This window comes from Palaemon carinicauda, chromosome 5 (genome assembly GCF_036898095.1).
Source record: "Palaemon carinicauda isolate YSFRI2023 chromosome 5, ASM3689809v2, whole genome shotgun sequence".
In the NCBI taxonomy this organism is placed as follows: domain Eukaryota; kingdom Metazoa; phylum Arthropoda; class Malacostraca; order Decapoda; family Palaemonidae; genus Palaemon; species Palaemon carinicauda.
The window spans coordinates 156,452,562-156,480,061 of record NC_090729.1 but is presented as its reverse complement, the minus strand read 5'-3'; the positions used below and the strand labels follow the sequence as shown (position 1 = coordinate 156,480,061).

General features: G+C 35.8%; 1 protein-coding gene across 2 annotated transcripts in view; it reads left to right on the top strand.

Moving 5' to 3' along the window:
- The window catches only part of LOC137641554 (protein spaetzle-like), a 49,223-nt gene that overhangs the window by 17,107 nt on the left and 4,616 nt on the right, over positions 1–27,500 (top strand). For both annotated transcript variants that reach the window (XM_068374226.1, XM_068374225.1), the window contains exons 3-6: positions 4,392–4,570; positions 23,697–23,760; positions 24,379–24,545; positions 25,618–25,773. In XM_068374226.1, the coding sequence (XP_068230327.1) occupies positions 4,392–4,570; positions 23,697–23,760; positions 24,379–24,545; positions 25,618–25,773 (566 nt within the window). The remainder of the gene's footprint in view (positions 1–4,391; positions 4,571–23,696; positions 23,761–24,378; positions 24,546–25,617; positions 25,774–27,500) is intronic.

The window sequence follows — 27,500 nt, the reverse complement described above, 5'->3', positions numbered from 1 at the left end:
ATTATTATTTTTATTGTTATTATTATTATTACTAGCCAAGCTACAACCCTAGTTGGAAATGAAAGATGCTATAAGCCCAAAGGCTCCAATAGGTTAAGAAAATAAGGAAATAAATAAATGATGAGCACAAATTAACAATAAATCATTCTAAAAACAGTAACGTCAAAAGATATATGTCATATATAAACTATCAACAACGTTAAAACAGATATGTCATTAACAACGTCAAAACAGATATGTCATTAACAACGTCAAAACAGATATGTCATATATAAACTATAAAAAGATTCATGTCAGCCTGGTCAACATAAAGATATTTGCTGCAACTTTAAACTTTTGAAATTCTACTGATTCAACTACCCGATTAGGAAGATAATTCCCACAACTTGGTCACAGCTGTAATAAAGCATCTAGAATACTGTGAAGTATTGAACCTCATGATGGAGATGGCCTGCCTGTTAGAATTAACTGCCTGCCTAGTAATACGAACAGGATATAATTGTCCAGGGAGATCTGAATGTAAAGGATGATCAGAGTTATGAAAAATTTTATGCAACCTGCATAATGAACTAATTGAACGACGGTGCCAAAGATTAATATTAAGATCAGGAATAAGAAATTTAATAGGCCGTGAGTTTCTGTCCAACAAATTAAGATGAGAATCAGCAGCTGAACACCAGACAGGAGAACAATACTCAAAACAAGGTAGAATGAAAGAATTAAAACACTTCAGAATAGATTGATCACCGAAAATCTTATAATACTTTCTCAATAAGCCAGTTTTTTATGCAATTGAAGAAGACGCAGACCTAATGTGTTTCTCAAAAGTAAATTTGCCGTCGAGAATCAGACCTAAAATTCAAATTCAAAGAAATATTATCAATACTGAGATCCGGATGTTGAGGAGCCATCGTCCTTTACTTTGAATTTTGTTAGGATTCAACTTCATACCCCATAATTTGCACCATGCACTAATTTTAGCTAAATCTCTATTAAGGGATTCACCAACCCCAGATCTACATTCACGGGATGGAATTGATGTAAAGAGAGTAGCATCATCTGCATATGCAATAAGCTTGTTTTCTAGGCCAAACCACATGTCATGTGTATATAGTATAAGAAGTAATGGGCCAAGACCACTACCCTGTGGAACACTGGATATCACATTCCTATACTCACTATGGTGCCCATCTACAACAACTTGTTGAGATCTTTTACATAAAAAATCAATAATAATGCTAAGAAACGACCCACCCACTCATTCTAAGATGTAGACTCCATTGGTACTGTCTAATATTCGAAGTCCTATGCTTACTTTCGGGAGGTTGATGGTGGGTTACTGCGCAGGCGTTGTTTGCGATCGTTTGTTGGAGTTTTATTTTTCTTGTATGAGGTATCACTAGCTGGTATTTGTTTATGCTACTAATGTTGAACGAGAATAAAAGATTAATAAACCTTCAGATTTTTTACTGGCAAAGATTAGTATGAAACAATCTAACCAGTGGATTGTTCCTGTATTTGTTTGTTTACTTCTAGGTGGTTGGGTTGTTTTATAGAGTCTGGGTGAAAGAAGACTTTGAGGCTTGAATGTTTTCTTCTTTGTTTTGAGCAAGGTCTCATGATATTGAAAGGAATTACCATAATCATTATCATTAATCCTTAACAAATTTATTGACTTTACCGACCCCCTATTTCTTGTAGTGCCTTATATGTATAACTAATTTCTAATTTGTAAGATTATACAGTAGCTAACGAGGCCTATGCGGTAAGTTTCTTGCATCTCAATTCTCTTTCTTCAGACTTCTTTAAAGTAGTCACTTCATGGAACAAAAGCTTTGGAATAGATTGCTGCCTGGCTCTTCGTGTAGTGGTTGAGCTTCACAAATTCTGAGTTATTCACAGCTTTCGTGTACTTATGCTTGATAATATCCTTTCCACAATATATGAAAGCAAGCTTTTGAATATATGCAGATGTGCATTGCTCAAGGTCTGATGTGGGTCTCACAGTGTTTGTCATTTCAATAGGGCGGATTTCAGTGGCATTGAAGGCCTCAGTGTTGCCGCGGGTTCCAACCTCCGCGCTTCTTCCAGGTTTGATTTCATTTCCAGGTTTTCCTGCTGCACGGAGACCGTAGAGTGACTGCTCTTTAAGGTTGCTGTAGTGGAGGGATAATCGCATACAATTCATGCATCCATTGCTTTACAGATGGATTCTTACTGTGATGCTTCTCTTGGCAGATTGTTTAAATCGTTAGATTAACCCTAATAGACTTGTTCTATAATCAATTTTTTTTAATGAGGCGCATTTGCACCGACTCGTAGGAGTGCCCATTTAGCTCGGAAAAGTTTCCTGCTAGCTGATTAGTTGGACAAGATAATTCTAACCAATCAGCTATTAGGATACTTTTCCGAGTTAAAAGGGCACCCCTGGGAGTCGGTGCAAATGCGCCCCACTAAAAGTAATCGATTATAGTCAGTAGCTCAAAGGACATTGGACAAGACAAAGGCGTCATAAATCTTATTTGGGAAACTGAAATTTCAACCAAGGTGCTTTTTTAACAACTTGCTTAGAGGAATCAATGAAGAAACACGAATCATCTGACATGACCGAAAACTACTGTAGAGCTCATTTACTGATTATTATTATTATTATTATTATTATTATTATTATTATTATTATTATTATTATTATTGGCTAAGCTAATAATGAACTAAATGACAGAGTATTGTTCTTGTTATTATTATTATTATTATTATTATTATTATTATTATTATTATTATTATTATTATTAGCTAAGCTAATAATGAACTAAACGACACAGATTATTATTATTATTATCATCATTATTATTATTATTATTATTATTATTATTATTATTATTATTATTATTATTATTACTTATTAAGCTACAACCATAGTTGGAAAAGCAGGATACTATAAGCCCAGGAGCTCCAACGGGGAAAATAGCCAAGTGAGGAAAAGAAAGAAAAAATGAATTTTCTAAAAAGAGTAACAACATAAAAATAAATATCTCCTAAATAAACTATAAAAACTTTAACAACATAAGAGGAAGAGAGACAAGACAGAACAGCGTACTGGAGTGTACCCTTAAGCGAGAGAACTCTAACCCAAGACAGTGGAAGACCATGGTATAGAGGCTATGGCATTAAACAATACCAGAGAACAATGGTTTGATTTTGGAGTGTCCTTCTCCTAGAAAAGCTGCTTACCATAGCTAAAAAGTCTCTCCTACCCTTACCTAAAGGAAAGTAGCCACTGAAAAATTACAGTGCAGTAATTAGCCCCTTGAGCAAAGAAGTTGTTGGTAATTTCAGTGTTGTCATGTGTATGAGGAAAGATGAGAATCTGTAAAGATTAGGCCAGACTATTTGGTGTATGTGTAGGTAACGAAAGAATAAGCCGTAACCATAGAGAGGGATCCAATGCATTACTCTCTGGCCAGTCAAAGGATCCAATAACTCAATAGTGGTATTATCTTAACGGGTGGCTGGTGCACTGGCCAACCTACCAGTGAAGGAAGGAAATAAAGAAACAATATATGGGCAGCAATGAATTAAAGATTTGTGTTGACTGCAGTCTTCCATAATATGACTTTAATAGACAATGATACTGAAGTTTCCAGTTCAAAGGACAGGAACAACTGATTGTTCTCATTAAAATTTTCAGCAAGATTTTATTTCAATAAAAGCTTACCATAATTCAATTTCTAATAACTTAATCACTCGAACAGCTGTCTGCTAACCCTTACACTTTCAGTACTTCGATTAACCCTTTGAAAACTGTTATTTGATCTAACAATTAATAGTTGTAAATCTAACAATAAAAAAGATAACAATTTGGATATTATCATTTATAGTGAAAATCTTAAAAAAAAATCCTGATTATTAAAGTAGGATAAAACATGACACCTAATATATTTAATACATTGAACTAAACAGAATGGTTAAAAACTTCCCAGTAGTTAGTAGAGACTTGTAATCATACTGAGAGCAATAGCAACTTTTTAAGGAAATTTACTGTACGTAGATATTAAAAACATCAATAACATTGAAATATATAAATTTGCTCTTAATTCGTTTATTATTTCTGCAAAATTTTAGTTAATAATGTTAGATAGGTAATATTCGTCATGAAATCTCTATATTTCTTGTATTTCATGAAGTTACTTTTGGCAGCAAGTGTAGCCATGAAAATTCAGTTTAATATCTTTGGTAAATTACTGATATGTTATCTAATAACCAAGCTAAAGAACGCAAGCTCTACATGTCTATTCAGACTATTTCTAAAGAATAATCATAACATTGGAGGTGTTTCCCAAGCCCTCTGCTCATAGGCAATATTTCTGATATATTCGATCACATTGTCACAGGATCCATCTGGGAGCGAGATTGCCTTCCCTGGAAAACCTGGCTTTCCAGTGGCAAAATTCAACCGCTTCGTCAAAGCTCCTCCTGTGCCTCTAAGGGTCTTAGATAGGCCCCGCTGCACCGCACACTCAGCTGATCCTTCAGCCCCGTGTGAACGAGACCCGGAATACGACAACGTCAGGTAAAGTTAAGGGGTTTTGTTTTTCTGATTGATTCCCCTCTTGCTGTGATTCCCTCATATCGTTTTTATGCTTAATTCCACTCTTGTTGTGATTCCCTCATATTATTTTTCTGCTTGATTCCCCTATTGCTGTGATTCCCTCATATCGTTTTTCTGCTTGATTTCCCTCTAGCTGTGATTCCCTCATATTGTTTTTCTGTTTGATTTCCCTCTGGGTGTGATTCCGTCATTGTTTTTCTGCTTGATTTCCCTCTTGCTGTGATTCTCTCATATTGTTTTTCTGTTTAATTTCCCTCTGGCTGTGATTCTGTCATGGTTTTTCTGCTTGATTTCCTTCTTGCTGTGATTCCCTCCTATTGTTTTTCTGTTTGATTTCCCTCTGTGTGTGATTCCTTCATTGTTTTTCTTCTTGATTTCCATCTTGCTGTGATTCCCTTATATTGTTTTTCTCTTTGATTTCCCTCTGGGTGTGATTCCCTCATATTGTTTTTCTGCTTGATTCCCCTATTGTTGTGATTCCCTCATGTTGTTTTTCTGCTTGATTTCCCTCTTGCTGTGATTCCCTCATATTAGTTTCTGTTTGATTCCCCTCTTGCTGTGATTCTCTAATACTGTTTTTCTCCTTGATTTCCCTCTTACTGTGATTCCCTCTTATTGTTTTTCTGGTTGATTCCCCTCTTGCTGTGATTCCATCATATTGTTTTCCTGTTTAATTTCCCTCTAGCTGTGATTCCCGCATATTGTTTTTCCGCTTGATTCCCCTCTTGCTGTGATTCCCTCATATTGGTTTTTTCTGCTTGATTCCCCTCTTGCTGTGATTCCTAATATAGTTTTTATCCTAGATTCCCCTCTTGCTGTGATTCCCTCATATTGTTTTTCTACTTGATTACCATCTTGCTGTGATTCCCTCATATTGTTTTTCTGCTTGATTTCCGTCTGGCTGTGATTCTTTCTTAATGTTTTTCTGCTTGATTCCTCCCTTGCTGTGATTCCCTCATATTATTTTTCTGTTTGATTTCCCTCTGGGTGTGATTCCATCATTGTTTTTCTGCTTGATTTTTGTCTTGCTGTGATTCCCTCATATTGTTTTTCTGTTTAATTTCCCTCTGGCTGTGATTCCGTCATTGTTTTTCTGCTTGATTTCCCTCTTGCTGTGATTCCCTCATATTACTTTTCTGCTTGATTCCCCTATTGTTGTGATTACCTCATGTTGTTTTTCTGCTTGATTTCCCTCTGGCTGTGATTCCGTCATTGTTTTTCTGCTTGATTTCACTCTTGCTGTGATTCCCTCATATTGGTTTCTGTTTGATTCCCCTCTTGCTGTGATTCCGTTATATTGTTTTTCTGTTTAATTTCCCTCTAGCTGTGATTCCCGCATAATGTTTTTTTCCGCTTGATTTCCCTCTTTCTGTGATTCCTTCTTATTGTTTTTCTGCTTGATTCCCCTCTTGCTGTGATTCCCTCATATTGGTTTTTTTCTGCTTGATTCCCCTCTTGCTGTGATTCCCAAATATTGTTTTTCCGCCTGTTTCCCCTCTTGCTGTGATTCCATCATATTGTTTTTCTGCTTGATTTCCCTCTTGCTTTAATTCCCTCATATTGTTTTTTCGTCTTGATTCCCCTCTTGCCGTGATTCCCTAATATTGTTTTTCTGCTTGGCTCCTTTTCTTGCTGTGATTTCATCATATTGGTTTCTGCTTGATTCCCCTCTTGCTGTGATTCCTTTATAAAGTTTTTCTGCTTGATTCCCCTCTTGCTGTGATTCCCCCATGTTGTTTTTCTGCTTGATTTCCCTCTTTATGGTGATTCGCTAATATTGTTTTTCTGCTTTATTTCCCTCTTGCTGTGATTCCCTCATATCGTTTTTCTGCTTGATTACCCTCTTGTTGTGATTCGCCAATATTATTTTTCTGCTTGATTTCAATCTTGCTATGATTCCCTTATATAGTTTTTCTGCTCGATTTTCCTCTTGTTGTGATTCACTAATATTGTTTTTCTGCTTGATTCCCCTCTTGCTGTGAATCGCTAATATTGTTTTTTTTTCTGATTGATTCTCCTCTTGCTGTGATTTCCTCATATTGTTTTTCTGCTTGATTCCCCTCTTGCTGTGATTCCCTCATTGTGTTTCTGCTTGATTTCCCTCCTGTTACGATTCGCTAATATTGGGTTTCTGCTTTATTTCCCTCTTGCTGTGATTCCCTCATATTGTTTTTCTGCCTGTTTCCTCTCTTGCTGTGATTCCCTCAAATTGTTTTTCTGCTAGATTTCCCTCTTGCTTTATTTCCCTCATATTGTTTTTCGTCTTGATTCCCCTCTTGCTGTGATTCCCTTATATTGTTTTTCTGCTTGATTCCCCTCTTGCTGTGATTCCATCATATTAGTTTCTGCTTGATCCCCCTCTTGCTGTGATTCCCTTATAAAGTTTTTTTGCTTGATTCCCCTCTTGCTGTGATTCTCTCATATTGTTTTTTCCGCTTGATTCCCCTCTTGCTGTGATTCCCTCATATTGTTTTTCTGTTTGATTTCCCTCTGCTGTGATTCCTCATTGTTTTTCTGCTTGATTCCCCTCTTGCTGTGATTCCTCATATTGTTTTTCTGCTTGATTCCCTCTTGCTGTGATTCTGTCATGTTTTTCTGCTTGATTCCTCTTGCTGTGATTCCCTCCTATTGTTTTTCTGCTTGATTCCCCTCTTGTGTGATTCCCTTCATATTGTTTTTCTGCTTGATTCCATCTTGCTGTGATTCCCTTATATTGTTTTTCTGCTTGATTCCCTCTTGCTGTGATTCCCTCATATTGTTTTTCTGCTTGATTCCCCTATTGTGTGATTCCCTCATATTGTTTTTCTGCTTGATTTCCCTCTTGCTGTGATTCCCTTATATTGTTTCTGCTTGATTCCCTCTTGCTGTGATTCTCATATTGTTTTTCTTTGATTTCCCTCTTACTGTGATTCCCTCATATTGTTTTTCTGGTTGATTCCCCTCTTGCTGTGATTCCCTCATATTGTTTTCTGTTGATTTCCCTCTTGCTGTGATTCCCGCATATTGTTTTTCCGCTTGATTCCCCTCTTGCTGTGATTCCCTCATATTGTTTTTTCTGCTTGATTCCCCTCTTGCTGTGATTCCTAATATTGTTTTTATCCTAGATTCCCTCTTGCTGTGATTCCCTCATATTGTTTTTCTCTTGATTTCCATTTGCTGTGATTCCCTCATATTGTTTTTCTGCTTGATTTCCGTCTGCTGTGATTCTTCTTAATGTTTTTCTGCTTGATTCCCCTCTTGCTGTGATTCCCTCATATTGTTTTTCTGTTTGATTTCCCTCTTGTGATTCCATCATTGTTTTTCTGCTTGATTTCCCTCTTGCTGTGATTCCCTCATATTGTTTTTCTGTTTATTTCCCTCTGCTGTGATTCCTCATATGTTTTTCTGCTTGATTTCCCTCTTGCTGTGATTCCCTCATATTATTTTCTGCTTGATTTCCCCTTGCTGTGATTACCCTCATGTTGTTTTTCTGCTTGATTTCCCTCTGTGTGATTCCTCATTGTTTTTCTGCTTGATTTCCCTCTTGCTGTGATTCCCTCATATTGTTTTTCTGTTTGATTCCCCTCTTGCTGTGATTCCTATATTGTTTTTCTGCTTTATTTCCCTCTTGCTGTGATTCCCTCATATGTTTTTTGCTTGATTTCCCTCTTTCTGTGATTCCTTCTTATTGTTTTTCTGCTTGATTCCCCTCTTGCTGTGATTCCCTCATATTGTTTTTTTCTGCTTGATTCCCCTCTTGCTGTGATTCCCAATATTGTTTTGCCGCTTGATTCCCCTCTTGCTGTGATTCCTCATATTGTTTTTCTGCTTGATTTCCCTCTTGCTTTATTCCCTCATATTGTTTTTCTGCTTGATTCCCCTCTTGCTGTGATTCCCTCATATTGTTTTTCTGCTTGATCCTTTTCTTGCTGTGATTTCTCATATTGTTTCTGCTTGATTCCCTCTTGCTGTGATTCCCTTTATAGTTTTTCTGCTTGATTCCCCTCTTGCTGTGATTCCCTCATATTGTTTTTCTGCTTGATTTCCCTCTTTATGGTGATTCCCTATATTGTTTTTCTGTTGATTCCCTCTTGCTGTGATTCCCTCATATGTTTTTCTGCTTGATTCCCTCTTGCTGTGATTCCCAATATTGTTTTTCTGCTTGATTTCATCTTGCTGTGATTCCCTCATATAGTTTTTCTGCTCGATTTTCCTCTTGTTGTGATTCACTAATATTGTTTTTCTGCTTGATTCCCCTCTTGCTGTGAATCGCTAATATTGTTTTTTTTTCTGCTTGATTCCCTCTTGCTGTGATTTCCTCATATTGTTTTTCTGCTTGATTCCCCTCTTGCTGTGATTCCCTCATTGTTTTCTGCTTGATTTCCCTCCTGTTACGATTCGCTAATATTGTTTCTGCTTTATTTCCCTCTTGCTGTGATTCCCTCATATTGTTTTTCTGCCTGTTTCCTCTCTTGCTGTGATTCCCTCAAATTGTTTTTCTGCTTGATTTCCCTCTTGCTTTATTTCCCTCATATTGTTTTTCGTCTTGATTCCCCTCTTTCTGTGATTCCCTTATATTGTTTTTCTGCTTGATTCCCCTCTTGCTGTGATTCCATCATATTAGTTTCTGCTTGATTCCCCTCTTGCTGTGATTCCCTTATAAAGTTTTTTTGCTTGATTCCCCTCTTGCTGTGATTCTCTCATATTGTTTTTTCCGCTTGATTCCCCTCTTGCTGTGATTCCCTCATATTGTTTTTCTGTTTGATTTCCCTCTCGCTGTGATTCCTCATATTGTTTTTCTGCTTGATTCCCCTCTTGCTGTGATTCCCTCATTGTTTTTCTGCTTGATTCCCCTCTTGCTGTGATTCCTAATATTGTTTTCTGCTTGATTCCCCTCTTGCTGTGATTCCCTCGTATTTTTTTCTGCTTGATTCCCCTCTTGCTGTGATTCCCTATATTGTTTTTCTGCTTGATTCCATCTTGCCGTGATTCCCTCATATTGTTTTTCTGCTTGATTCCCTCTTGCTGTGATTCCCTCATATTGTTTTTCTGCTTGATTTCCCTCTTGCTGTGATTCTCATATTGTTTTCTGCTTTATTTCCCTCTTGCTGTGATTCCTCATATTGTTTTTCTGCTTGATTCCCTCTTGCTGTGATTCCCTATATTGTTTTTCTGCTTGATTTCCCTCTGGGTGTGATTCCCTCATATTGTTTTTCTGCTTGATTCCCTCTTGCTGTGATTCCCTCATGTTGTTTCTGCTTGATTTCCCTCTTGCTGTGATTCCCTCATATTGTTTTTCTGCTTGATTCCCCTCTTGCTGTGATTCCCTCATATTGTTTTTTTTGATTTCCTTCTTGCTGTGATTCCCTCTTGTTTTTTTCTGCTTGATTCCCTATTGCTGTGATTCCCGCATATTGTTTTTGCTTCATTTCCTCTTTCTGTGATTCCTTCATTATTGTTTTTCTGCTTGATTCCCCTCTTGCTGTGATTCCCTTATATTGTTTTTCTCTTGATTCCCCTCTTGCTGTGATTCCCTCAATATTGTTTTTCTGCTTGATTTCCCTCTTGATTTATTCCCTCATATGTTTTTCTGCTTGATTTCCCTCTTTGCTGTGATTCCCTTATATTGTTTTTCTGCTTGATTCCCTCTTGCTGTGATTCCTCATATTGTTTCTGCTTGATTTCCCTCTTGCTGTGATTCCCTCATATTGTTTTTCTGCTTGATTCCCCTCTTAGTGTGATTCCTCATTGTTTTTTGCTTGATTTCCCTCTTGCTGTGATTCCCTCAATTGTTTTTCTGCTTTGATTTCCCTCTTGTGTGATTCCTATATTGTTTTTCTGCTTGATTCCCTCTTGCTGTGATTCCCTCATATTGTTTTTCTGCTTGATTTCCCTCTTGCTGTGATTCGCTAATATTGTTTTTCTGCTTGATTTCCCTCTTGCTGTGATTCCCTCATATTATTTTTTGCTTGATTTCCCTCTTGTGTGATTCGCTAATATGTTTTTCTGCTTGATTCCCCTCTTGCTGTGATCCTAATATTGTTTTTCTGCTTGATTCCCTCTTGCTGATTCCTCATATTGTTTTTCTGCTTGATTCCCCTCTTGCTGTGATTCCCTCATTGTGTTTTTGCTTGATTTCCCTATTCTGTGATTATCTTATATTGTTTTTCTGTTTGATTCCCTCTTTCTGTGATTCCCTTATATTTTTTTCTGCTTGATTCCCCACTTGCTGTGATTCCCTCATATTGTTTTTCTGTTGATTCCCCTCTTGCTGTGATTCCCTTATATTGTTTTTCTGCTTGATTCCCTCTTGCTGTGATTCCCTCATATTGTTTTTTTCTTGTTTCCCTCTTGCTGTGATTCCCTCATTTTTTTTTCATTGATTCTCTTGCTCTGTTTCCCTCATATTGTTTCTTGCTTGATTCCCCTCTTGCTGTGATTCCCTCATATTGTTTTCTGCTTGATTCCCCTCTGCTGTGATTCCCTTATATTGTTTTTCTGCTTGATTTCCCTCTTGCTGTGATTCCCTCATATTTTTTTCTTGATTTCCCTTCTTGCTGTGATTCCCACATATTGTTTTTCTTGATTTCCCCTCTTGCTGTGATTCCCTCATATTGTTTTTCTGCTTGATTCCCCTCCTGCTCTGATTCCCTCTTGTTGTGATTCACTAATATTGTTTTTCTGCTTGATTCCCCTCTTGCTGTGAATCGCTAATATTGTTTTTTTTTTGCTTGATTTCCTCTTGCTGTGATTTCCTCATATTGTTTTTCTGCTTGATTCCCCTCTTGCTGTGATTCCTCATTGTTTTTCTGCTTGATTTCCCTCTTGTTATATTCGCTAATATTGTTTTTCTGCTTTATTTCCCTCTTGCTGTGATTCCCTCATATTGTTTTTCTGCTTGATTTCCCCTCTTGCTGTGATTTCCCTCATATAGTTTTTCTGCTTGATTTCCCTTCTTGCTTTATTCCCTCATATTGTTTTTCTGCTTGATTCCCTCTTGCTGTGATTCTCATATTGTTTTTCTGCTTGATTTCCATCTTGCTGTGATTCCATCATTGGTTTTCTGCTTGATTCCCCTCTTGCTGTGATTCCCTTATTGTTTTTCTGCTTGATTCCCCTCTTGCTGTGATTCTCTCATATTGTTTTTTTCTGCTTGATTCCCCTCTTGCTTGATTCCCTCATATTGTTTTTCTGCTTGATTTCCCTCTTCTTGTGATTCTCTAATATTGTTTTTCTGCTTGATTTCCCTCTTCTGTGATTCTCTAATATTGTTTTTCTGCTTGATTTCCCTCTTGCTGTGATTCCCTCATATTGTTTTTCTGCTTGATTTCCATCTTGCTCGGATTCCCTCATATTGTTTTTCTGCTTGATTTCCCTCTTGCTGTGATTCCCTCATATTGTTTTTCTGCTTGATTTCCCTCTTGCTGTGATTCCCTCATATTGTTTTTCTGCTTGATTCCCTCTTGCTGTGATTCCTATATTGTTTTTCTGCTTGATTCCTCTTGCTGTGATTCCTATATTGTTTTTTTCTGCTTGATTCCCCTCTTGCTTTGATTCCTCATATTGTTTTTCTGCTTGATTCCCTCTCTTGCTGTGATTCCTCATTTTGTTTCTGCTTGATTTCCTCTTGCTGTGATTTCATATTGTTTTTCTGCTTGATTCTCCTCTTGCTGTGATTCCCTCATATTGTTTTTCTGCTTGATTCCCCACTGCTGTGATTCCTCATATTGTTTTTCTGCTTGATTCCCTCTTGCTGTGATTCCTCATTGTTTTTCTGCTTGATTCTCCCTCTTGCTGTGATTCCTAATATTGTTTTCTGCTTATTCCCCTCTGTTGTGATTCCTCATATTGTTTTTCTGCTTGATTCCCTCTTGCTGTGATTCCCTCATTTGTTTTTCTTTTATTTCCCATCTTGCTGTGATTCCCTCATATTGTTTTTTTTATTGATTCCCATCTTGCTGTGATTCCCTCATATTGTTTTCTGCTTTATTCCCCTTGCTGTGATTCCCTTATATTGTTTTTCTGCTTGATTCCCTCTTGCTGTGATTCCCTCATATTGTTTTTCTGCTTGATTCCCTCTTGCTGTGATTCCCTTATATTGTTTTTCTGCTTGATTTCCCTCTGCTGTGATTTGCTCATATTGTTTTCTTTTTGATTTCCCTCTGTCTGTGATTCTGTCATTTGTTTTTCTGCTTGATTTCCCTCTTGCTGTGATTTCCTCATATTGTTTTTCTGTTTGATTTCCCTCTGTGATTCCCTCAATTGTTTTTTCTTGTGATTCCCCTCTTGCTGTGATTCTCATGTTGTTTTCTGCTTGATTTCCCTCTTGCTGTGATTCCCTCATATTGTTTCTGTTTTATTCCCCTCTTGCTGTGATTCCCTCAATGTTTTTCTCCTTGATTTCCTCTTGCTGTGATTCCCTCTATGTTGTTTTTCTGCTTGATTCCCCTTTGCTGTGATTCCCTCATATTGTTTTTCTGTCTTGAATTTCCCTCTGGTTGTGATTCCGGCATATTGTTTTTCCGCTTGATTCCCTCTTTTGATTTCTTAATGTTTTTCTGCTTGATTCCCCTTGCTGTGATTCCCTCATATTGTTTTTTTCCTCCCGATTCCCCTCTTACTCTGATTCCCTCATATTGTTTTCTGCTTGATTTTTCTCTTGATTTAATTCCCTCATGCTTGTTTTGCTCTTGATTTCCCTTTTGCTGTGATTCCCTTATATTTTTTTCTGCTTGATTCCCCTCTTGCTGTGATTCCATCATATTGGTTTCTGCTTGATTCCCTCTTGCTGTGATTCCCTTATAAAGTTTTTCTGCTTGATTCCCCTCTTGCTGTGATTCTCTCATATTGTTTTTTCCGCTTGATTCCCCTCTTGCTGTGATTCCTCATATTGTTTTTCTGCTTGATTTCCCTCTTGTTGTTATTCGCTAATGTTGTTTTTTTGCTTGATTCCCCTCTTGCTGTGATTCCCTCATATTGTTTTCTGCTTGATTTCCCTTTGTTGTGATTCGCTAATATTGTTTTTCTGCTTGATTTCCATCTTGCTGTGATTCCTCGTATTGTTTTTCTGCTTGATTTCCCTCTTGTTGTGATTTGCTAATATTGTTTTTCTGCTTGATTCCCTCTTGCTGTGAATTCTAATATTGTTTTTTTCTGCTTGATTCCCATCTTGCTGTGATTTCCTCATATTGTTTTTCTGCTTGATTCCCCTCTTACTGTGATTCCCTCATTGTGTTCTGCTTGATTTTCCTATTGCTGTGATTATCTTATATTGTTTTCTGCTTGATTCCCCTCTTGCTGTGATTCCCTCATATTGTTTTTCGTCTTGATTTCCCTCTTGTTGTGATTTGGTAATTTTTTTTCTGCTTTATTTCCCTTTTGCTGTGATTCCCTCATGTTGTTTTTTTGCTAGATTTCCCTTTTGCTTGTGATTCCTCATATTGTTTTTCTGCTTGATTTCCATCTTGCTGCGATTCCCTTCGTATTGATTTTCTGCTCATTTTCCTCTTGTTGTGATTCCTAATATTGTTTTTCTGCTTGATTCCCCTCTAACTGTGAATCGCTAATATGTTTTTTTTTCTGCTTGATTCCCATCTTGCTGTGATATCCTCATATGGTTTTTCTGCTTGATTCCCCTCTTGCTGTGAAACCCTCATTGTGTTTCTGCTTGATTTCCCTCTTGTTATGATTCGCTAATATTGTTTTTCTGCTTTATTTCCTCTTGCTGTGATTCCCTCATATTGTTTTTCCTGTTTCCCTCTTGCTATGATTCCCTCATATTGTTTTTCTGCTTGATTTCCGTCTTGCTGTGATTCCCTCATATTTTTTTTCGTCTTGATTCCCCTCTAGCTGTGATTCCCTTATATTGTTTTTCTGCTTGATTCCCCTCTTGCTGTGATTCCCTTATGGTTTTTCTGCTTGATTCCCTCTTGCTGTGATTCTCTAATATTGTTTTTTTCTGCTGATTCCCTCTTGCTTTGATATCCTCATATTGTTTTTCTGCTTGATTTCCCTCTTCTTGTGATTCTCTAATATTGTTTTTCTTCTTTATTCCCCTCTTGCTGTGATTCCCTCATGTTGTTTTCTGCTTGATTTCCCTCTTGCTGTGATTCCCTCATATTGTTTCTGTTTGATTCCCCTCTGCTGTGATTCCCTCAAGCTGTTTTTCTCCTTGATTTCCCTCTTGCTGTGATTCCCTCTTGTTGTTTTTCTGCTTGATTCCCCTATTGCTGTAATTCCGTCATATTGTTTTTCTGTTTATTTCCCTCTGGTTGTGATTCCCATATTGTTTTTCCGCTTGATTCCCTCTTTCTGTGATTTTTTCTTAATGTTTTTCTGCTTGATTCCCCCTGCTGTGATTCCCTCATATTGTTTTTTTTTTCCTCCCAATTCCCCTGTTACTCTGATTCCCTCATATTGTTTTCTGCTTGATTTTTCTCTTGATTTAATTCCCTCATGCTGTTTTTCTCTTGATTTCCCTTTTGCTGTGATTCCCTTTTATTTTTTTTCTGCTTGATTCCCCTCTTGCTGTGATTCCATCATATTGGTTTCTGCTTGATTCCCTCTTGCTGTGATTCCCTTATAAAGTTTTTCTGCTTGATTCCCCTCTTGCTGTGATTCCCTCATTGTGTTTCTGCTTGATTTCCCTCTTGTTATGATTCGCTAATATTGTTTTTCTGCTTTATTTCTCTCTTGCTGTGATTCCCTCATATTGTTTTTCCGCTGTTTCCACTCTTGCTATGATTCCCTCATATTGTTTTTCTGCTTGATTTCCGTCTTGCTTTATTCCCTCATATTGTTTTCGTCTTGATTCCCCTCTTGCTGTGATTCCCTTATATTGTTTTTCTGCTTGATTCCCCTCTTGCTGTGATTCCATCATCTCGTTTCTGCTTGATTCCCCTCTTGCTGTGATTCCCTTATAAAGTTTTTCTGCTTGATCCCCTCTTGCTGTGATTCCTCATATTGTTTTTTTCTGCTTGATTCCCTCTTGCTTTGATTCCCTCATATTGTTTTTCTGCTTGATTTCCCTCTTCTTGTGATTCTCTAATATTGTTTTTCTTCTTTATTCCCCTCTTGCTGTGATTCTCTCATGTTGTTTTCTGCTTGATTTCCCTCTTGCTGTGATTCCCTCATATTGTTTCTGTTTGATTCCCCTCTTGCTGTGATTCCCTCAATTGTTTTTCTCTTGATTTCCCTCTTGCTGTGATTCCCTCTTGTTGTTTTTCTGCTTGATTCCCCTGTTGCTGTAATTCCCTCATATTGTTTTTCTGTTGATTTCCCTTTGGTTGTGATTCCCATATTGTTTTTCCGCTCGATTCCCTCTTTCTGTGATTTTTTCTTAATGTTTTTTTGCTTGATTCCCCCCTTGCTGTGATTCCCTCATATTGTTTTTTTTTCCTCCCGATTCCCCTCTTACTCTGATTCCCTCATATTGTTTTCTGCTTGATTTTTCTCTTGATTTAATTCCCTCATGCTGTTTTTCTCCTTGATTTCCCTTTTGCTGTGATTCCCTTTTATTTTTTTTCTGCTTGATTCCCCTCTTGCTGTGATTCCCTTATAAAGTTTTTCTGCTTGATTCCCCTCTTGCTGTGATTCTCTCATATTGTTTTTTCCGCTTGATTCCCCTCTTGCTGTGATTACCTCATATTGTTTTTCTGCTTGATTTCCCTCTTGTTGTTATTCGCTAATGTTGTTTTTTCTGCTTGATTCCCTCTTGCTGTGATTCCCACACATTGTTTTTCTGCTTGATTTCCCTTTTGTTGTGATTCGCTAATATTGTTTTTCTGCTTGATTTCCATCTTGCTGTGATTCCTCGTATTGTTTTTCTGCTTGATTTCCCTCTTGTTGTGATTTGCTAATGTTGTTTTTCTGCTTGATTCCCTTCTTGCTGTGATTCGCTAATATTGTTTTTTTTTTGCTTGATTCCCTCTTGCTGTGATTCCTCATATTGTTTTTCTGCTTGATTCCCCTCTTACTGTGATTCCCTCATTGTGTTTCTGCTTGATTTTCCTATTGCTGTGATTATCTTATATTGTTTTCTGCTTGATTCCCCTCTTGCTGTGATTCCCTCATATTGTTTTTCGTCTTGATTTCCCTTTTGTTGTGATTCGCTAATATTGTTTTTCTGCTTGATTTCCATCTTGCTGTGATTCCTCGTATTGATTTTCTGCTTGATTTCCCTCTTGCTGTGATTCGCTATATTATTTTTCTGCTTGATTCCCCTCTAACTGTGATTCCCTATAATTTTTTTTTCTGCTTGATTCCCATTTTGCTGTGATTCCTCATATTGTTTTTCTGCTTGATTCCCCTCTTGCTGTGAAACCCTCATTGTGTTTCTGCTTGATTTCCCTCTTGTTATGATTCCTAATATTGTTTTTCTGTTGATTTCCCTCCTGCTGTGATTCCCTCATATTGTTTTTCCGCCTGATTTCCCCTCTTGCTTGATTCCCTCATATTGTTTTTCTGCTTGATTTCTGTCTTGCTTTAATTCCCTCATATTGTTTTTCGTCTTGATTCCCTCTTGCTGTGATTCCCTTATATTGTTTTTCTGCTTGATTCCCCTCTTGCTGTGATTCCATTATAAAGTTTTTCTGCTTGATCCCCTCTTGCTGTGATTCTCTCATATTGTTTTTTTTCTGCTTGATTCCCCTCTTGCTTGATTCCCTTATGTTGTTTTTCTGCTTGATTTCCTCTTCTTGTGATTCTCTAATATTGTTTTTCTTCTTTATTTCCCTCTTGCTGTGATTCCCTCATATTGTTTTTTTTGCTTGATTTCCCTCTTCTTGTGATTCTCTAATATTGTTTTTCTGCTTGATTTCCATCTTACTCGGATTTCCTCATATTGTTTTCCAGCTTGATTTCCCTCTTGCTGTGATTCCCTCATATTGTTTTTCTGCTTGATTTCCCTCTTGTTGTGATTCACTTATATTGTTTTTTTGCTTGATTCCCTTCTTATTGTGAATCGCTAATATTGTTTTTCTGCTTGATTCCCCTCTTGCTGTGATTTCCTCATATTGTTTTTCTGCTTGATCCCCCTCTTGCTGTGATTCCTTCATTTTGTTTCTGCTTGATTCCTTTTTTGCTATGATTATCTTATATTGTTTTTCTGCTTGATTCTCCTCTTGCTGTGATTCCCTCATATTGTTTTTCTGCTTGATTCTCCTCTTGCTGTGATTCCCTCATATTTTTTTCTGGTTGATTCCCCTCTTACTTTGATTCCCTCATTATTTTTCTACTTGATTCCCCTCTTGCTGTGATTCGCTAATATTGTTTTTCTGCTTAATTCCCCTCTTGCTGTGATTCCCTCATCGTTTTTTTTATTTATTCCCATCTTGCTGTGATTCCCTCATATTGTTTTTCCGCTTGATTCCCCTCTTGCTGTGATTCCCTCATATTGTTTTTCTGCTTGATTCCCCTCTTGCTCTGATTCCCTTATATTGTTTTTCTGCTTGATTCCCATCTTGCTGTGATTCCCTCATATATTTTTTCTGCTTGATTACCCTCTTGCTGTGATTCCCTTATATTGTTTTTCTGCTTGATTTCCCTCTGGCTGTGATTTACTCATATTGTTTTCTGTTTAATTTCCCTCTGGCTGTGATTCAGTAATTGTTTTAATGCTTGATTTCCCTCTTGCTGTGATTCCCTTATATTGTTTTTCTGCTTTGATTTCCCTTAGGGTGTGATTCCCTCAAATTGTTTTTCTGGTTGATTCCCCTCTTGCTGTGATTCCTTTATAAAGTTTTTCTGCTTGATTCCCCTTTGCTGTGATTCCTTCATGTTGTTTTTCTGCTTGATTTCCTCTTCTTGTGATTCTCTAATAATATTTTTCTTCTTTATTACCCTCTTGCTTGATTCCCCCATATTGTTTTTCTGCTTGATTTCCCTCTTCTTTTGATTCTTTAATATTGTTTTTCTGTTTGATCCCATCTTACTCGGATTCCCTCATATTGTTTTCCAGCTTGATTTCCCTCTTGCTGTGATTCCCTCATATTTTTTTTCTGCTTGATTTCCCTCTTGTTGTCATTCACTAATATTGTTTTTTTGCTTGATTCCCTTCTTACTGTGAATCGCTAATATTGTTTTTTTTCTGCTTGATTCCCCTCTTGCTGTGATTTCCTCATATTGTTTTTCTGCTTGATCCCCCTCTTGTTGTGATTCCTTCATGTTGTTGCTGCTTGATTTCTTTTTTGCTATGATTATTTTATATTGTTTTTCTGCTTGATTCTCCTTTTGCTGTGATTCCCTCATATTGTTTTTCTGCTTGATTCCCCACTTGCTGTGATTCCTCATATTGTTTTTCTGCTTGATTCCCCTCTTACTTTGATTCCCTCATTATTTTTTTACTTGATTCCCTTCTTGCTGTGATTCGCTAATATTGTTTTCCTGCTTAATTCCCCTCTTGCTGTGATTCCCTCATATTGTTTTTCTGCTTGATTCCCATCTTGCAGTGATTCTTTCATCGTTTTTTTATTTATTCCCATCTTGCTGTGATTCCCTCATATTGTTTTTTCCGCTTGATTCCCCTCTTGCTGTGATTCCCTCATATTGTTTTTCTGCTTGATTCCCCTCTTGCTCTGATTCCCTTATATTGTTTTTCTGCTTGATTCCCATCTTGATGTGATTCCCTCATATTGTTTTTCTGCTTGATTACCCTCTTGCTGTGATTCCCTTATATTGTTTTCCTGCTTGATTTCCCTCTGGCTGTGATTTACTCATATTGTTTTCTGTTTATTTCCCTCCGGCTGTGATTCAGTAATTGTTTTAATGCTTGATTTCCCTCTTGCTGTGATTCCCTCATATTGTTTTTCTGTTTGATTTCCCTCAGCTGTGATTCCTCAAATTGTTTTTCTGGTTGATTCCCGTCTTGCTGTGATTCTCATGTTGTTTTTCTGCTTGATTTCCCTCTTGCTGTGATTCCCTCATATTGTTTCTGTTTGATTCCCCTCTTGCTGTGATACCCTCAATTTTTTTCTCCTTGATTTCCCTCTTACTGTGATTCCCTCTTGTTGTTTTTCTGCTTGATTCCCCTTTGCTGTGATTCCGTCATATTGTTTTTCTGTTCATTTCCCTCTGGCTGTGATTCCCATATTTTTTTTCCGCTTGATTCCCTCTTTCTGTGATTCTTTCTTAATGTTTTTCTGCTTGATTTCCCCCTTGCTGTGATTCCCTCATATTGTTTCTTTTTTCCTCCTGATTCCCCTCTTGCTCTGATTCCCTCATATTGCCTTTCTGCTTGATTTCCCTCTTGATTTATTCCCTCATGCTATTTTTCTCCTTGATTTCCCTTTTGCCGTGATTCCCTTATATTGTTTTTTTGCTTGATTCCCTTTGCTGTGATTCCATCATATTGTTTCTGCTTGATTCCCTCTTGCTGTGATTCCCTTATAAAGTTTTTCTGCTTGATTCCCCTCTTGCTGTGATTCTCTCATATTGTTTTTTCCGCTTGATTCCCCTCTTGCTGTGAATACCTCCTATTGTTTTTCTGCTTGATTTCCTTTTGTTGTTATTCGCTAATATTGTTTTTCGGCTTTATTTCCCTCTTGCTGTGATTCCCTCATATTGTTTTTCTGCTTGATTTCCCTTTTGTGTGATTCGCTAATATTGTTTTTCTGCTTGATTCCCTCTTGCTGTGATTCCCTCATTGTGTTTCTGCTTGATTTTCCTATTACTGTGATTATCTTATATTGTTTTTCTGCTTGATTCCCCTCTTGCTGTGATTCCCTCATATTGTTTTTCTGCTTGATTTCCCTCTTGTTGTGATTCGCTAATATTGTTTTTCTGCTTTATTTCCCTCTTGCTGTGATTCCCTCATATTATTTTTCTGCTTGATTTCCCTTTTGTTGTGATTCGCTAATATTGTTTTTCTGCTTGATTTCCATCTTGCTGTGATTCCTTCGTATTGATTTTCTGCTTGATTTCCCTCTTGTTGTGATTCGCTTATATTGTTTTTTGCTTATTCCCTCTCGCTGTGAATTGCTAATAATGTTCTTTTTTCTGCTTGATTCCCATCTTGCTGTGATATCCTTATATTGTTTTTCTGCTTGATTCTCCTCTTGCTGTGATTCCCTCATTGTGTTTCTGCTTGATTTTCCTATTGCTGTGATTATCTTATATTGTTTTTCTGCTTGATTCCCCTCTTTCTGTGATTCCCTCATATTGTTTTTTGTCTTGATTCCCCTCTTGCTGTGATTCCCTCATATTGTTTTTCTGCTTGATTCCCATCTTGCTGTGATTCCCTCATATTGTTTTTATGCTTGATTCCCCTCTTGCTGTGATTCCCTCATTCTTTTTTTTATTGATTCTGTTCTTGCTGTGATTCCCTCATATTGTTTTTTGCTTGATACCCCTCTTGCTGTGATTCCTTCATATTGTTTTTCTGCTTGATTCCCCTCTTGCTGTGATTCCCTTATATCCTTTTTTTATTACATTCCCATCTTGCTGTGATTCCCTCATTCTTTTTTTACTTGTTTCCCTTCTTGCTGTGATTTCCACATATTGTTTTCTTGATTGATTCTCCTCTAGCTGTGATTCCCTCATATTGTTTTTATCTGCTTGATTCCCTTCTTGCTGTGATTCCCTCATATTGTTTTGTTGCTTGGTTTCCCTCTCGCTGTGATTCCCTCATATTGTTTTTTTATTGATTCCCCTCTTGCTGTGATTCCCTCATATAGTCTTTCTGCTTGATTTCCCCCTTACTGTGATTTCCCCCTTACTGTGATTTTTTTTCTGCTTGATTTCATTCTTGCTATGATTCCCTCACATTGTTTTTTTTTGCTTGATTCCCCTCTTGCTGTGATTAGCTAATATTGTTTTTATAACTGATTCAGGGATTCATCTTCATGCGCTCGTAGGTTAATATCAAGCACAAGTCGGTGTTTTTGTATTCTGTAATTTCATGGGCAATTTCTACTGAGGAATTTTGTTTTTTTTCGGCTCTCTCTCTCTCTCTCTCTCTCTCTCTCTCTCTCTCTCTCTCTCTCTCTCTCTCTCTCTCTCTCTCTCTCTCTTTAATATGTATATATTTATATATATATGTATATATATATATCATATATATAACATATATATATATATATATATATATATATATATATATATATATATATATATATATATATATATATATTTATATGTATACGTATGTATATGCATGTATAAATAAGTCTTATATAGACTATTAAGATAGTTAAATAAAAATGCGAAGACTATGGCTTTGTCCGAAAGTATTATTCATGGCCAAATTGTTTACATTTAATCATAGACATCTAAGAACAAACCACAGAAACTTAACACTCGTGAATGATTTAAATCTTGGAATTTAAAACCGTAAAGAAGTAATCCAGCAATATGCAAATGTCAGGTCTAAGACTATATGACACAGTTTACGTAAATGCTCTAAAATTGAGCAGTGGTTTTTTTCAAACACTGAAATGTTTAATTTTCTACTTAGTTTACCTAATCCTACACGGTATTTTTTTTCAAATGACAAAAGAAAGTTCACGACCATATGTGCTTAAACATCAGCATTACTTTTTCTGTGAAATAATTGAAACAGATTTCCGGAGGATATTACATCATATTTCTCTTATTTTCTTTTTCGTTGTACAATAATTTTAAGGATTTTGACGTTACTCATTTCGGTTCGCAACTCACGATCTATTTGGATTTTATTATATTATTATTATAATTATGCTTTTGCGACGAGTCCGCTGACTGAGGTAGAAGGAAAAATGTTTATCATAAATGTTATTTTTTTTTTTTTGGTAATAATTACATCAAGCTAGATTGTTTATTTCAGAATCATTAGTTATAATTGTGTTATCTATTATTGTCATCCTTCCTTCTTAAATCAATGTTGTCATACTTATTCGGTCACTAAAATTTCTAAATGGTATCAATTAATACCATAGTATCTTAATTTTTGTTACTGAGTAATTGTGCTAGCAGAGTAGACCTGCTAAGTAAGATGAAAGAATATAATTTGAAATACAGCTTACCAAGAATTTTCTGTCGCTCATATACGTTTCTGTGATATTTTTTGGCCCAAAGAAAGGAAGGAAAAAAAAAGTCGCGCAAATGCCTATGCACGTGAAACATCATCGCTCAAGCAAATGCATTTGAAAGGTCCAGAGTTTAACCTCAACCTTCGTTGCAACATACATCAGCCACCATTGTTGCAGATGGGTAGAAGCATTAGCTGGGCTTAATCAAACGGCTGGAGATCGTTACCAGAGTTTTTGAGACTTTCTGAATACTGGGAGGTACCATCCTTCTGGTGCAAAAACTTAAAATGGAAGCATGGATATACCTACACATACATAGACACGCACATACATATATATATATATATATATATATATATATATATATATATATATATATATATATATATATATGTATGTATATATATATATATATATATATATATATATATATATATATGGAGAGAGAGAGAGAGAGAGAGAGAGAGAGAGAGAGAGAGAGAGAGAGAGAGAGAGAGAGAGAGAGAGAGAGAGAGAGAGAGAGAGAGAATATTTGTTATATAAACGCATATGCATATATATATATATATATACATACATACATACATACATACATACATACATACATACATACATACATACATACATACATACATACATACATATATATATATATATATATATATATATATATATATATATATATATATATATGCATACACACACACACCAGTATGTATTTCTATAACTGTAAATCGAGTCAACATAGGATTAAATTTGTAATATTCCTAATTTTTTTTTACAGACCTTTTCCTTACTTTTTTATTTGAGTAATAAATAAGGAGTTAAATATTTACTTACTAATTGAGTAACTCTTAATCGATATAGGACTCGCTCCTCATGACATTAAACGTAAAAGGTTTGTTGCCATTTGCAGTCATTATGTATTTTGAAGACCCACAGAATAGGCTTTTCTGCAAGACTTGGTGTTTTCTCATAGTTTTAATATCCTCTGCAGTCTTTACTTCACCTTGGAAAAGGATTATTATTTGCTTCTCATCCTCAATAAATCTATGATGATAATGTTAATTATTATAACTTAGTTTTAAAGATAATTCTTCCGGCAGAGGACTGGTGAATCAATTGCTGGCCACAACAAGCGATCCTGGGCTCAGTGTCTTTCTGAATGATGTAAGGGACTATTTCAAGTTCGTTTCTAGTCTACTCTCCTTTTTTTTCGAATAGGGAAACAGACTTTTCGAAGGCTTAAAATGAATTTCCTTTTTGTGAATGTGGATTTTATCTATTTTGCTATCATATGCACGGAAATGTATATTTCATACTGTAAAATTATTATGTAAATTATTAAAGTTGTTAAAATTATTTTTCATTAGATATATTAAAATTATTCAAAATATTATATATATATATATATATATATATATATATATATATATATATATATCCATATGTATAAATATATATACATATATATGTATAAATATATATATATATATATGTATAAATATATATATATATATATATATATATATATATATATATATATATATATACATATAATATGTAAATATAATATGTATATAAATATATATAATATATATATATATATATATATATATATATATATATATATATATATATATATATATATATATATGTATATCTATATATAAATATGTATATATACATATATACATATATATATATATATATATATATATATATATATATATATATATATATATATATATATATATATAGTAGCTAACTCCACCTCCTCCCCCAAAGGGATTTACACCCAGCATCACACATGACGGCGATAGGGAGTCCCCAGCCTGCGTCTATCAGGAGCGGTTGATCTTCCCTCTAAGGGCGAAGACTCACAAAAACGACTGGGTGTTCGTGGTGAACCAGGAGAACTTCAGACAGGCCGTTGTAACCGAGATGTGCTTAGGGTGAGTAAGAAGGCAGCTTTAATTATCATCATTATCATTGTTATTGATATTGATATTATAACTTGAATAGTACACCATGCCGTGTCTAACAATCTTGGGTATTAAAGATCCACAGTTATATACGTTGTATGTTTAAAAAATGCTGGAGCTTTCGCCATCTTAAAATATACAACGTATATAACTGTGGATGTTGAATACACAAAATTATTATTATTATTATTATTATTATTATTATTATTATTATTATTATTATTATCATTATTATTATTATTATTATCATTATTACTTGCTAAGCAACCACCCTAATTGGAAAACTAGGATGCTGTAAGCCCAAAGGCTCCAAGATGGAAAATAGACCAGTGAGGAAAGGAAATAAGGAAGTTAATAAATTGGAAGAGAAGTAATGAACGATTAAAATGAAATATTATTAGAACAGAAATATTAGCATATTTTCTCAGTTTCTAGACATTTAGTCTTCCGAAAGGGAGACGAAATGGCTTGAAACTTCTTGCAAGTATGCTCAATATCCAGTTGTTTGTCTGAAACTGGTTACTTATACAGCTGGGAAGTGATAATAAAACTGAAATTCCCTTTTAAAGCACAGGAATAATAAATAATTTCAAACGATATGTTATACCAAATAAGACTTGCTCTCTAAGAAAACATTTTACAGCTTTTTCGTGAATATGACATTTAAAACCATTTCTCATCAAAAGTTTTTTTGGGTACATTGCAGAAAAAAATTCTTAAGACTTAAAGTGTAATGTAATGTAACTCTTTATTGAATAATACTATCCCATTAGAGATATCTTCCGATGATTTTGACAACGCGTGTAGATTTAAATCACCTTTGTTATTTCTTCAAAATTATTTACAATCGGTAATAATTAATGAAGCCATTTGCCATTATATTCCTTGCTCTTTCAACATTCAGTAATTATAATCACCCATGCAATTCAACTCATCGTGAAAAAAGTCCTTCTGTCCAGCCCCTTTAGTTATAAAAGGAGAAATTGATAACAACCATTTTCTACTTTGAAGAACTTCGTTTTATCTTTCACACGTATTGCAGGAAAGGCAAACCTTGCGACATTGGAATACCCAACACTGGTGATGTGAGCACTTTTTGCCGACAGAAGTATGTCTACATGACGATGCTGGTTGTAGGAACTAACAGGCTTGAGCCCGACGTAGTCTTGATGCCCTCATGCTGCGTTTGCTATATTCGGTAGGTATAGAATTGGCGCCATTCTGCATTATAAAGTCTATGGTAAGGTAAAATTCTATTGGTGACCATAATTAGAGAAAGTAAGGCGCATTCAGAAATCTTATAACTTGGTGGAAGAATAGTGAATAGAAATAGTATCCGAATATCCTGAGAATTCTGGCTTCAGATAGGATAGATATAGACGTAGATTATGGTTTTCCCTGTTATAAATGATTATGATATTCGAAAACTATATTGGAACTATATTGGAGTTGTTCTACTCTCAAGCATTGGTCCCATTTCTCGATGATTTACACTGATTTGTGCCAAGGCTAATAAATCTTGGTGGATTATCGTCTGTCAGCTTGCCAAAAGTTAATTTCCATGATGATCACTATTGTATTATATATCCATAATGCCCGTACAACGCCCCTCAGTATTGTTAAGATGCCAGCCTTGTTTGATATAGACTGTAAAATTTATCAGGGGGACAGTCAATGTATTAGAGAAGACTGAAATGGTTTGGCCATGTCATGAGAAAAGAAGATGAACACGTCTGTAAAAGGCTTATGAACATGGAGGTGGAGGGCAGATGAAGGATGGGAAAGCCAAGTTCAGGTGGAAAGATAAATTGTTGAATGACATGAAGGAAAACCAAATATACAAGACATATGAATATGGAGAAGGCTGACTAGAAAGTAAAGAATATGTATGATACCGAGTGTAGTGAGCAGCCCTGACATCGGCACCACCCACCCCGAATTCCTAGGTCTGGAACGACATGTATGTCTGGATATTACAAATCTCTCACAGCATTGCTACGACTTGGCGTTAAAATTGTGATGGTGGAAATGTGGTCTTAGGTAATTCATGCATGATAAAAGTTCCATTTACTGGAGAGTTCTATGCATGGACATGTTCCCAAAGTTTTCGTAATAATTGCTGTTAAGCCCCCCTGACACTTGCACGCATTTCTGGCACGCACTGGGAGGTTCCTGCACTGTTCACGACAAGTTCACGACACGTTCAAGCATAGTTCACGACAAATTCACGCCACGTTCAGGACATGTCACGAATTGGCAGGACTAGTTCACGACAAGATCACGACACGTTCACTCATCTTTCCGCATTTTTCTGCATCATTCCGCATCGTTCACTCCATTTCACGACTTCGCCACATCATATATAAAGACGGGGCTTCCTACATGATTTTTATCAAAAGCGTATTCTTGTGCTAATCTTTGATTAATATCCCCCTGTATTAATGTCTGGGTTATCTTTATAGATATTTGTAACAATTATACTTCTATTTAGTATATATTTTATTATTTAATTATTATTATAGGTAATTATCTGGTTTGAATAATTTTTAGGCTTTATAATTTACTGAAAAAATAATATTTTATGGCAGGTATATGCTGATCAGATATTTTGAACCCACTTTACATTATCTTAGAATTTAATTGAAAGATGACTATTTCATTCATTAGTTTTGTTGTATCGTTTGTGAACTAATATCATTGAAACTGAGGCAGAAAAGATCTCTAAAAATATTAGGTTGGTTAGGTGCCCTGTGAGCATTGAAGTCTCTCGCCAGGGTAAATTTCTTTAGTCACCCTTATTTAAACGGCAGTTGTGAACTATTTTTTCAGTGTTGTAACTTTTCCTGTTTGTTTATATATATATATATATATATATATATATATATATATATATATATATATATATATATATATATATATATATAT